We start from the raw sequence: 13,111 nt of genomic DNA, 5'->3' as shown, positions 1-13,111 counted from the left end.
TCCTTTCCAGTATCTTGAACAAATAGCAGAGATGGATATTTGGATGAGTAGGTGGAATATTTTCTTAATGAAGAACCTTTACAGTCTCTTCAGCATCTTAGTATGCACGAAATTCATACACTTGACACCCACAGCACTCACTAGATACCATCACAAAATCGAAATTCTGAATTTAATTGGAATCGGGTTGTTTGAAACAATATTATTCCAGATGCTTCTTATAAACATCGTTTGCTTATTGCCGATTTGTCTCTCAAAATACATTTTAAAGTTCTAATTTAAAAAACTTGAAATGACATGAACTCGACTTTGTATTTTTTTAATGTTATAACCAAGGGAAGCAAACGAAAATCTACTCTTCCTAAAAATTAGCTCTCCCCCCAAAAAAATTCGTCCTTTCCCTTTTTTCTTTTTAAAAAGAGGTCAATGGGCGCTGCAGAAGAACTAAGATATAATTAAATAAACTATGATCAACAAATAGCTAGACATAAACATTGGAAACTGGTGTGTCAACATTCTCCAACTTTAACTGGTACTAAATGAAAGAATTTTTTTGTCTCCTCATTGCCCTTTCCTCTTAGGGATATATGAAGGGAAATCAAGCGAACTGTTTGCACAAATGATAATATAAAAGGCATGTTAATGGCGTTCCTCCACCGGTAGCGTGGGCCTGTTTGCATTTTAAGTTGCTTCTTCTCGCTTCTGAATCCCCGTTCTTGGCTCCCCATCAGCTCGTCGTCTCTAGTAGCAGCAACACCAGGGATGGAGGGTAGGTTTTCTCTTCACCCGTGCTACCACCGCTACTTCGCAGGGAGCCCTAGCAGGGGATGTGCTGCAGACTTTCACCATTTTGCTACTTTGACTGTTGAACATAGGGCCGAGAGTGGGAGAACAACGTAACAGTGAGAGAATTTTATGTTACCAATTCATGAATATACATAGAAATGTAAATTAGGGCTCAACAGGAAAGAAGTCTTTCCTAGTCCATCCCCAGAGGTAGGTAACTATTTTGGAGTCACTGTGTAAAGTAGCAGTGAAGGAGTTTGTCCTGACTTTCTGCTATATATTTTTTTATTGAGAGTTTTTCCGAGGATGATGAACACGGAAGTGAAGGCTATTCAAAGTTGGACACAGCCTTACGCTCCATACAATACTGCGCTCATTATTTTATCCATGTAAAATTAATCAACTAACTTTGATATCAATTCTCTGAAACTAAAACCCGGCAATTTGCTTTTGATAGAGACATCTGTGGAGGTCTGGTAAGACGTACTAATAAATACCAAAAATTGGTGTAGTTTTTGATCAGTGCACACATACGAGGGTCGTTTGAAAAGTCCGTGCAAAGTCAGAGAGATAGCACCACTGGCGCGTATCGAGGTTATGTTTAGTTAGTAGCATCTCTTGGAAGAACACACACCAAGTTTCAGCCAGATCGGTCTATTTCTTTGTGTTTGGCATTCGTTTGAATCAAGGAAGTCGTGTGATTTTCAAAAAATGGACGAAAAAGAATTTCGTGTGTTGATTAAACACTACTTTATGAAAGGCAAAACGCCTCAGGAGACTAAAGAGAAGCTTTATGGTGACTCTGCACCTTCGATTAGAACAGTTTATAAGTGGTTTCAAAATTTTGCGGAGTGGCCATATGGGCACAAGTGACGCTGAACGTTCTGGACGCCCTGTTGAGGTTACTACTCCAGAAATCATTGATAAAATCCATAATATGGTGATGGATGACAGAAGAGTGAAGGTGCGTGAGATTGCTAGTGCTGTGGGCATGAACGGGTACAAAATATTTTGCATCAACATTTGGACATGACAAAGCTATCCGCAAGATGGGTGCCGCGATTGCTCACGCTTGACCAAAAACGAAATCGTGTGAAGTGTTGCAAGGACGGTTTGCAGCTGTTCCAGAAGAATCCGCAGGACTTTAAGCGTCGTTTCGTCACTGTGGATGAAACATGGATACATCACTACACTCCTGAGACCAAAGAACAATCTAAACAATGGGTTACCAAGGGGGAATCTGCGCCAAAAAAAAGCGAAGACCGTTCCCTCGGCCGGAAAGATTATGGCGATTGTCTTTTGGGATTCGCAAGGAATAATCCTCATCGACTATCTGGAAAAGGGTAAAACTATTACAAGTGCATATTATTCATCGTTATTGGACCGTTTGAAAACCGAGCTGCAAGAAAAACGCCCACGATTGGCCCACAAAAAAGTCCTTTTCCATCACGACAACGCACCAGCTCACACCTCAGCAGTTGTGGTCGCAAAATTAATGGAAATAGGGTTCCAATTCGTTTCACATCCCCCCCTATTCTCCAGACTTGGCTCCCTCGGACTACTATTTGTTCCCCAATATGAAGAAATGGCTGGCGGGAAAAAGATTTTATTCAAACTAGGAGGTGATTGCAGAAACGAATGGCTATTTTTCAGACTTGGACTAATCCTATTATTCGGAAGGGATCAACAAACTAGAGCAGCGTTGGACGAAGTGCATAAGCCTAAAAGGAGACTATGTTGAAAAATAAAAAAGGTTTACCCCCAAAAATTAAGTAGTTTTTATTTTTGTACGGACTTTTCAAACGACCCTCGTACTTGAACCCAAAAAAAAGGGTGGCCACTTCCTTAGAAAATTTCAAAAGTTTGTTTGTTAATTTGTAATAAGAAAATGGTCAATAATATAAACCAGACAAGAAAACCAACAACAAAGTGGTTAGAACCAAGAACTGGACTGGGTAAGTATGGTTGGAATATAATGCCGGCGTGGTACAATTAATATAGCCTCAACAGTGGTGAATTCTTCGAGCATTTTGGAGTAAATTTCAGTTTAGTACCGTTAGAAACAAACCGCAGCACTAACTTTAAACTCTCAATCTATTGACGGAATTTCCCCTCATTTTAAGGGATTTTCCTAAAAGGCCTTCTATTTCTCTCAGACTTGTTCAATCTTGGAACATCGTAGTCCATTGCTCCCGCAACTTAACTGAGGATCAATGCTGCACGCAAATACTAATTTGCCCGCTAATAGTTGAACTAAATATTTGTTTTTAATTTAAAAAATCAAAAAATATATCAAATTTATGTTAGACCTGTAAACTGGAGGAAGTGAAAGTTTCATTTTTGTGATTTTTCCAAATAAGTTTAAGCTTATTTTATTTTAACTGTAAAACTTCATTTTAGTGGAATTTCAGAAGTTTTGCCATCTTTGATTCCCTACAATGCCGTATTTAATTTATGTAAGTCCAATTACGTACATAATTCTTTTTTTTTTAAAAAATCCTCTTCTAATTTTAGGTTATTTTACTGTTTTGTTGCAGAATACAAGATGACAGTTCAGTACGCAGTTATTTCGACTGTCGCTGGGTTAGTACAGATATATTGAAGAAAAATTCACTCGACATACCTGAAGATGCCGATCTTGTAATTGGTTATCTATTTTCGGTAAGCTTTAAAACAGTTATATGGTATATTTTTGTTTCTTAGAAAATATGTAAATGGTGCGATAAGCTCAGTGGTAGCTCATATTGGTTCCCGGGCTCGAATCCGGTTATGGGCCCTTACTTTTCTCCATTCTAGGAGCTTCTTACTGCTTACTTTCAGCGATTTGTTCATTCGCTTTTTCGCTGCCATTCATTTTTTGTTCTTATACATTTGTTTTTTACAATTACTACTAAAAGAAACGAGTAAATGCATAAGGTAGCAACTACTTTAAAAAAACTAATCTAACAGAGGGAACAATGCTTAAGCCGTTCAGTGAGTTTCTGAAACTAATCCAAATCTGGTCGCTTCAGGTATCTCAAAAGTTTTGTCTCCACCTTCTGATGAAAGAAAAGGAGAGAGTAAAAATTAAAGGCAAGTTTTGATAGAGTGCGTTAGCAGTAGTAACAATGGCTTGAGAAGTTAGGTGGACCCACACTTCACTACCTAGGTGTACCTTCATCTATCCTAAAAACTTGCCCTTCTTTCCCCTCTTTTTTTTCTTTTACCTCTCCTTTTTCTCGAGAACAAGATAAAGGGACAGAATACTAACTTTAAAGGGCAAGTTTAAGCAGAAAAGACAATGAAAACTCTTTCTTTCCTTTCCTCACTTCAACTTCCTGCCACTCCCCACCCCCTCACGAGAATCTATACTTTAATTTAAAAACAAAAAACTGTCCTTATGTATCGTGGGCCTTTCTTCCCTTCCTTTTGCTTTGATTGTGAACGACCTCAAGATAATCTCCTTTTCTCCTCCTCCTCTTGGAAACCAATATCACTGTAATGAGTTCATAAAAGAAAAACAATTTATCCAAAACTCCTTTTTCTTACTTTTTTGGATCAGTGAATATAAACTGAGAGGGGAAATTATTTAAGACTTCCTCTTTGTTGATTATTTATCAAAATATATCGATGGACAATACTGTTGCAGTTCCTTCAACAACCTCAGAGATTTCTTTTTTTACTGTCTCACAGTTACCGGAAAGGGAATTACGGCTATTATGTCAAATTTCCTCCAAAAAAAATGTGAAGATGGTGATGGTAGAATTCATTGGAATCCATATGAAGGAAACAAGAGTCTAAACCATTAGAAGTTATGGATACAAAATCGTGTGAGTGCCTACACCAAATTGGTTTCTTTATTATGACGCTCAAGTTCATGAAATTGCAAATGAATGAATAGCGAGGCGCTGAGCAGTTTAAGGTAATGAAACAGCAAATTTGCTGAATAACGAAATCCCTAAAGCAACAGCCTGAAGCCCCCTCCCCCTTCAGTAATAAGTATTGGCAACCACTCTGTTGCGGATTGTTACCGTTTTAGAATCTTTACTTCTATACATCTAGGAACTCTGTAATATTGGAGAAACAGGCTGCGAGGTTCATCGAGAAGTCTCTTCAGCGTTGGAAAGTAACGCTGGATTCTGCATAGTGTCAAAGATAAAGTATACAACACTGGATCTATGCTGGAATGTTGCAGGTGCGTGGTATGTTTCGTAGCCCAAGAAAGGTCATCAAAGTCCGTAAGTTCTACACGAATTTATAACTTTTAAGAGAAATTAGATTCATTAAGAAAGAGTGTTATAGATTTTTGAGCATGAAAGAGATGCTAAAAGCATTATCATATTTCAAGAGAATCAATTTCTTTTAATAAAAGAATTAAAACGTGGATAAACACTGTCGTATTCATCTTTCCTGGTTCTACGAGCATTGTTCGTGTATTATGTTAAAAAAAAATTAATTACATTTAAAAAAAAAAAAGAATACAATAATGGAAAGAAGACAAATAAAAAAAAGAATGACAGAAAAAAGTTCAGAAGCCAAAAGTGATGCTGGGAAAAATGAAGAAAAATGGACCAGACAGAGAAGCGAAAAGAACTTTGCAAGTTGAGTACCATTCATTAGTTACATAAATACCTCTCTTTGGCCAAATGAATTCAAAAAGACCAAAAGCGCTAACTGCTGTCTCTACTGTGTTAGTCTTACCGAAGTTGTTTATTGTGGTCTTTACTTAGTATTGTGGTCTTCTTACTGAGCGAACTGGTACTTATAATTCTCTTGTAATATGCACTTGCCCTTTTGACTTCTTCTGTTTCTTCTTCTTCTTAAACTATGCTGGCCACAATCATTTCTCTTTTTTTACAAGTTATTTTCCTTTCATAATGTTATTTTATCTAAAATTATCTTCAAATCGCCAAATGGTTTACAGCGATGTTTCGTCAATTTAGTTTAAAGACTTTGCACTTTAATTTTGCCAAATTTGTGACTTAAAATAAAAAGCACAAAGAATGTAAAAATGTAGACCACTAAGTTTGAGTGGATGATATTACATTACTAAGTTTTTATTACTGTAAATGTTGATATTCCATTACTGAGTTGGGCTGTACATCCCTTAACCGAAAATTCATGTTTACTAAGCCTTTTTTTTTGTTTCTTTTGAGAAAGAGAGAGAGAGAGAGATTCTTAAATAGAATTTCAAATTTGGAGGGAAAAAAACTCTACCGGAAAATGGCTACATCGTTATATCCAAAACTTGGATTGCTAGTTTTTTATGTAATAATCTCTCTCCAATTTTACGCAATAATCATTTTCGTGAGTTTTGGAGGCGACTTTTATAAAAACAAACTTTCGAAACTGTGGCGCAGTTAAAGTCATTTCAAGTTTTCTTATTGGTCTACAATTTGTGATTGTCCCCATCCGTAAGTAGATAACTAAATTCAGTAGTAAGAATGAAATAGGATGTAATTAGAATTCTAATAATTAGAATAAATGAAGGTCGGGAGTTCATAACGGAGTTTATATGACGAGCTACTACAATAGCAACGGTTATAATTAATGATTTAATCAATCTTGTCTGTGAGTATCAGATCAAAATGGACGCGCTAAAACGTTAGACCAAAAGAAGTTTCAATTTTTTATATTATAATATACATACGAGGCTAGATATTTATACCTAACGATACGTGAATCTGTAGAAGAATTATATTTTGTATAATTAGATTAAATATCTTTTTGTATTCTCAGGGTGAACTGGAAGACATGGTGCTGGTGGCTGACCCTTCAGGAGTTGCCCAGCAATGTTCTACGAATTTAACACCAGCCTTAGATCCTTTATTGGAAGCGGCAAGACCACACAGGAAACCACATCGACCAAAAACGTATGTATTTCTGCTTCGTATAAATTCAATAAGACCAATGAGCTAAATTAAACGACTAAGCTATTTTGCTTTGATTATTGAAATGGATGTTGCTTATAATTCGAGTGTGATAATTAATAATATCTTTTGGAGGTTGTGTTTTTGTCATGATTATCAAAGACAAGCAATGAATAAGAGTGTTCCAGACCCAGCCACAGGATTTGCTTTTATAAGGGAGAAAATATTAACCCAGTTATAATCAAGAGTTTTGTTTCCTTGCATTACAAATATTTTCATTAAATTTTGAAAACTATTTTCCCTAACGGAAGAGGGGAAGTAAATATCATTTATAAATTTTCCAGTTCATCGATTTGAACTGGAGTAATTTTAAATTGTTCAGTAAGTTAAATCAACTGTACGTGGAAGTGGCTAGATTAACTTTAACCTGAGGTTTTTCTTTTTTTTCTGAATCTATAGAAACAAAACTAGTCGACCTAGTGTGCATTATCTTGCCCTGGCTTAGAAATAGAATATTTGAATGACAAATTAAGGAATTTGTAGTAAAACTAGTGAAGATTTGCCAATTTTTCTTTTTATTCTGCACTTCTACTTCCATAGCTTGCCGACTTAATGTGTATAATCTAGCCCATGCATGGACTTTGATTCTAAGTTAAAGAAAATGAGGAATTTCTAGTAAAATTAATGAAATTCTAATGAACTTCTGGACTTAAACTGATGAATTGAACTGAACTAAACTGAATGTAACGAACCTAATTCGCAATGGATTTGACTTGCAGTCACTGCCTTTACAGCTACTTGATTTTGTAATTTTGTAATCGCTAAATCACGGGCCGCTTAATGCAAGAAGTTCAATCACTGTGCGAATATCGTTACAGATTTAAATGTTTTCAATTGATTAATTCAAATTTGAGTTAATTTGAACTTCAGCTGAAGAAGATTTGGATGAGAAGGCTAAGAAGGATAGGCGTTTAAAGTGCAATGTTCGATAGACTTGATCATCATTTTGGTGATTTGTATTGTAGATTCTGAGGAGCTCGTTGTCTTTGTTAGTCGCGGTTCTGGGAGTTACTCAGGTGCCTCACCTAGACGTATCGGATTCTAAAGCCTGCGTTCGCCTATTACCTGAATTTCTTTCAAAAAGTTCTTTCTTGTCTGAATATCTGAAAAAATAATTCAGAACCTATATGCCCTCAGAAGAAAATTATTTCAGAAGAAAGGCCTGAAGACTCGCCTGAAAAATAAACACAAAATAAGACTGATAACCTAAAATAAAACTGTTCCAAGCCTTATCTGCAGATCCGAATCTTTTTAGTCTGTCGCCTCTGTTCCCGAACAATTTCTGACAATCTCTTCCTAGATGTCCTCCTAGCTTTACGAGAAATTTGGACAAAGTTTTCCCGAGCTTTATTAAATAGTAGGAGCTAATAATAACTCCCAAAGAAATAATCTAATATTGAATTACTAAGTGTAAGCCGAAAGCAGCTAATAAATAAGAATTATAAGTGTTAAGATCCAAGTGAAGGGTATGAGTGAGTTTCCTGTGCTTAGAACGGAAATACTGTACCCCTCGTGATAAAACAGCTTTCTTTCCTCCTCGCCTTACCTCTCTATACATATAAATGGTGGGAATTGGAAACGGCAAGTTGATTCCAGCCAGCTGTATGTGTGTTATAAGGAAAACTTTTGTGGCTTAATATTGGAACTAGCTCACTTCTGCTTTACTTGTTCAGCTCACGCATCGTCTTATATAAGCACCGCATCTCAGCTTACATTCTTATTGGCCCGCAGTATTCCAACACAGCTTTATTGCTCTTCTACATTATTTATCTCCCTCTCTCTTCGCCTCATACCCTCTTCTTTACAAACTGTAGCATTTTCTTATCTATTTACTTGTAATATAATTGAAAATACAGCATTTAAAGTAAAAAGTTTTATTTATTTTTCTCAGGCAAGCTTTTCAGTTATTATTGTGTAATTTATACAAAGTTTTGGCTGCTAGTCGGTTAGACGCAAAAAGTTTTGAGTTTTCCGATGGGTTCCTTCAACCAAATGCCGCTTTTAAGTTCATCCTGCTAAATAGAATTATCCTGGACATCCTCTTCTATGGAGACTTTCTCTACACATGTCCAATTATCATCTCTGGTCTCCTTTCTTTCGTCCTCCTTCTTTTTCTTAAACTAGGATCTTCTTTGACATCCTCCCTACTTCCAGTTCTACTACATGAATCCCCACTAACTTCTACAGACTTCTTAATGCAGTTTCATGAAACTTGTAATTTGCATTGAAAACATGGTTTCAGTTATTATATGCAATACAATAAAACGATAATGAAAGAAGCGATTCGTCCACAGTTTCATTTACAATCAATTTGTAAACACCATCTTTTCGAACCCAGGGGATGTCAAAACGAATATTCTGGTGAAAATCGAATATATGCACTTTCCCAAGATTTATAAGAAAAACGCAAAAAATTATTACATATTTTCATATTATTCGTATTTAAATATTACTAAACACAAGGAAAGTATAAATTTTTAGACATGATTTATGTATAAATTGATATAAATAGGTGGAGGGAAAACTGATTACAATTTAACAATTATTAATTAGTGGAACAGTTGGCGGGAGGAAGTCAAGTGAATTATTGTGATTCAGTATTTGGTGGCCTTGTTTACAGCATGTGGTGGAATAGTTTTCATTAACTGTAGTAACTAACAAGCATATTTACTTTGGTTGGCATTGCTTTAATTATCTAACCAATCCAACCGAGAAGTTTTAACAAATTACGTTCATACACCATCACCATCCTGTTGGAAATTAGAACGTTTTAGTGGTAGGAGGTGGTTTCTTCCACTGTAAGAAATGAAAACAGAAACGAATGCGCAGTCTAGAATGGGGTAAAAAGTAGAGCGAACCCCTATTTAGGGACTGTTTTCCTTAACCTTCAAGTGGATAAACTTGGAAACAGAACTCCTCACATCAATATTAATACGAAATGATGGTCACCGTGGAAGCTCATTGGTTCCAAGGGGTCGCAAAGCAACCGAAATTCAGCCACAGTTAGTGGCTATTGGTGGATTGGTGACTAAATTCGAAAAAACTATGTGTTGGAGAACTATACCGGTATTTGGCTTGAAAATAAGGCTGAGTTTTTCAATCGAATCGTAACTTGTGAAGAAAATTGGATTTTCCACGACAATCGGAAACGTTCTGGACAAGACTGAGTACCTAAACACTTCCCAAAGGCCAAAAATTCCTTCAAAAAAACTAGGATATGGTGTGATAATTGGACACTAGAGTCAATTTGTTTTTAATCATAAATTCAAACAATAATGAATTCTAACTAACTATTGAAGGTGTCAAAATAGGCTATTGTTTTCATACGTATATACGTAATAATACTTAGTAATATTTAGTACAGGAAGGAAGTATTACTTTCCAAAGAAAACATTTCCATTTTCGTCATAAGATCAGCTTAGTACGGCTACTCCCGACAGAATTCGCGTTATTCCTTATTCGTCTTCTCTAGATCTATCCGTAGAAATGTTGTGGGAACGTGAATAAATGCTGTGAATCATCTTAGAAAACTTAAAATAAAATAGTATAATTACATTAAATTAAAATGTACAACATGAGTCTACTTTTTTTGCTTCAAGTCAATTGACTGTAATTACTTGTCAGTATGCAAGTAGAATAACAGCGTAAGTAATTGATAAATACCTTAACCAATATTTAATTAAAAGGTTGGAGCAACTATTCGATTTGATGTTCATTTAATTATTAATTAGAGTTGATGGGTAGGAAAGGATTTTTAAAAAAAAAGGGAAGGCTAAAGTAAGAGAGAGGCCTAAAGTTAGTTCCATGATTTGCATGAGAGAACTAGGCAATTTGTTGGACGTTTCTATTTGCTTCTTAGCAGCCTAGACTTCATTTGCATTTCCTTTTGTCGTAATTGTCGGCTTATCCAAGTAAAAACCACAAAAAAAATCTGGTCTTTAATGCGCATCCCGAGTTTCTCTCCTCATTCTCAAGTTTTTACGTCAAACACGAAGACGCAACGATAGCCCGAGCAATTAGAGGCAAGGCCTACAAAGCTAATATGTATTGTGGTACTGGTGTTCGTTTCCTGGTCTAGGCCTTGGATTTTATCAAAGCAAAGTGTGTTTGCTAGTCGTCTCCGATGATGACACCTAATTTGGTAATTGGACGTTAAAGCACGCTTGAAAAAAATAGGCATTACCTTACTTTTAATTAACAAGAAACATCTCCTTTTTTTAGGTAAATCGAGACCCATCTTTAATTTAAAAAAAAAAATAACTAAATTATCGCTTTTATAAAGGACACTGTATTGCATGAATCTACAAGCCAATCCCGAAGCGATTTTTTGCTCCATCAAACCCATCAGGAAGTGCTTTCACGAAGACAACTTAATCGCGACTCATAGCAACAAACGGTCGAGGCTTCTTTAGTATCTCTATTGACGTTGACAATCAGAACAGCACATCAAAATTATGATCAACTGAAGACAAAATTGGGTATAATTATACTTTCGATTGTTTTCGGCAAAAAAAAACTTTATTCAGACATGATGTTGAAACGAACTGTAACGATCTATTGGACCTACCTTCAAATTGAAGTATTTCATCCATTTAAACAGAAGCAAATTTAGTGTAATGTTTGCTTCTTCTTTTTTTTAACTGATGAAAGATTGCAATTCTTTGTTTTATGCGAAAGGTATAGAAAGTCATAATACACGTGATTGTGAACAATGTAAAGCCAGTATTTTCATAACCATTTCAGATTCTGCTACGACAAAAGGAAAACTTAATTGAATACGCCCCCTTTTTTAGTTGTTTTTTTTTAATCAAGCCCATTGCAACACTTCAATTGGAAAAACTGATCAAACTCTTGCTTCAAAAAATAGAAAGAATTAATTGAATATAGCTTTTCATCTTGTTGCTGCCTCTATTTCTACCATTTAGCTGGTCCTAATTTTATATTGAATTTCTCCTTAACTTTCTGTTTGTTTTCTCACAAAGTGTTTCTATTTGGAAAAATTGAATCAACGAGGGGAAAAACTTTTTTTTTCAATTAAATGTTTTGTTTTTTTTCAATTAAAGCAGAAGTTTTTAATATTCAGCATCGACTAATTATTAATATTATCTATAATTAGTTTACAAATAAAATATTTCGCAGCTGACAGTTGCTTCAAATTGTTCGATCTTATTTTCCTGCCACATACAATCAACAAGTTGGAGATCCCAGCTGGATAGTAAACTAACTTGGCTTTCCCACCAAAGTTTTCACTTCATTTTCCCATTTGAAAAAATAATAATAATACGTCTTTGAAGGGATGGGATTAACTATGCAGTTAGCGTATTGGATTCCCACGCGGAGGTCCTGGGTTCGAATCCAGCTGCTAACCCTTAGATTTTCTCTTCCTAGGAGCTTTTTACAGCTCACTGTCCGGTGATGGACAGTATTGCCTGTAATGAGAGAACACTGTCCGGAGGCCGGCAGTGCACTGAAGAAAGCTCCGGGCGCCAATAACCTTAGATGTTGACGCGCCTTAAATCATTCAAAATAATAATAATAATAATGTAGGTCTTTGAGATTGTAAAATTACATTTCTGAATTCCTTCGGAATCAGAGCGGATCTTTGATGAAAAAACTTCCACTATACAGACTTTTACAATAGATTTTCATATTTTTTAAATAATCCCTAAAATTGGTCTTAACTAATTTGTTTCCACATGAATAAATTAACAAAAACTTCTATTAAAGCGAAAGGAGAGTGGTAACGCTTCTCTCTACTGGGAGAGAGACTAATTATGGTTCACTCTAAAGTGCCAATTTGGCTTTATTTACGGTCGTATTTACAGAATTAAATTTGTTGCTTAAATTATATGATATAAGAAAGTTCTTCATTAAAAGTCTACACTTCCTTCAATGTTTAAATTTCGTCGAAACACATGAATACTTATAGATCTAATAGTTTTATTTTTGGTATTTATGAAGAGGAATTTATTTTTCCAGCAGTTCTGGGGGGGGGGGAGGCTGGATAAAGGGGTGACCTTCCTTTTAAAGAATCTGAAGAATTAAACTTGTGTGAGTTGTTGGCACGAGTTTATTTTTTTGTCCATGTTGGTAATGTAAAATAGGATGAGGATTTGTTTATTTGACAATTTTTCCGCTGCATAAAACTCAGTTTGTGTGCTTATTTCGGCGTCACACATTACGCTACACACTCTGGTAGTTGTTGTCGCCAGTCGTTATCCAAGAGGGACATATCCCAGTCATGAGTAGGGTTAGCTTTTTTTTTTTTTTTTTTGGAGCAAGAGAAGTAACAGAACAGACATTTACTAAACGCTGTATATGGGTGGAGAGGAGAGTGTAACGGACCACTAGCGATATATATATGAAGCAGAGGAGGAAGATGGAAGGGACTTGTTTCCCGCAGGAATATTTACATG

At 35.6% G+C, this 13,111-nt stretch overlaps 1 protein-coding gene across 2 annotated transcripts in view; it reads left to right on the top strand.

The window, feature by feature from the left end:
* The window catches only part of LOC141461286 (uncharacterized), a 359,837-nt gene that overhangs the window by 309,683 nt on the left and 37,043 nt on the right, over nucleotides 1-13,111 (top strand). For both annotated transcript variants that reach the window (XM_074142197.1, XM_074142196.1), the window contains exons 6-7: nucleotides 3,324-3,447; nucleotides 6,505-6,638. In XM_074142197.1, the coding sequence (XP_073998298.1) occupies nucleotides 3,324-3,447; nucleotides 6,505-6,638 (258 nt within the window). The remainder of the gene's footprint in view (nucleotides 1-3,323; nucleotides 3,448-6,504; nucleotides 6,639-13,111) is intronic.

The sequence above is a fragment of the Rhodnius prolixus genome, unplaced genomic scaffold (genome assembly GCF_049639745.1).
Source record: "Rhodnius prolixus isolate KJV_2025 unplaced genomic scaffold, Rpr scaffold_6, whole genome shotgun sequence".
Lineage (NCBI taxonomy): Eukaryota > Metazoa > Arthropoda > Insecta > Hemiptera > Reduviidae > Rhodnius > Rhodnius prolixus.
The sequence above is the reverse complement of the archived record's forward strand: the minus strand, read 5'-3'. Positions and strand labels throughout refer to the sequence as shown.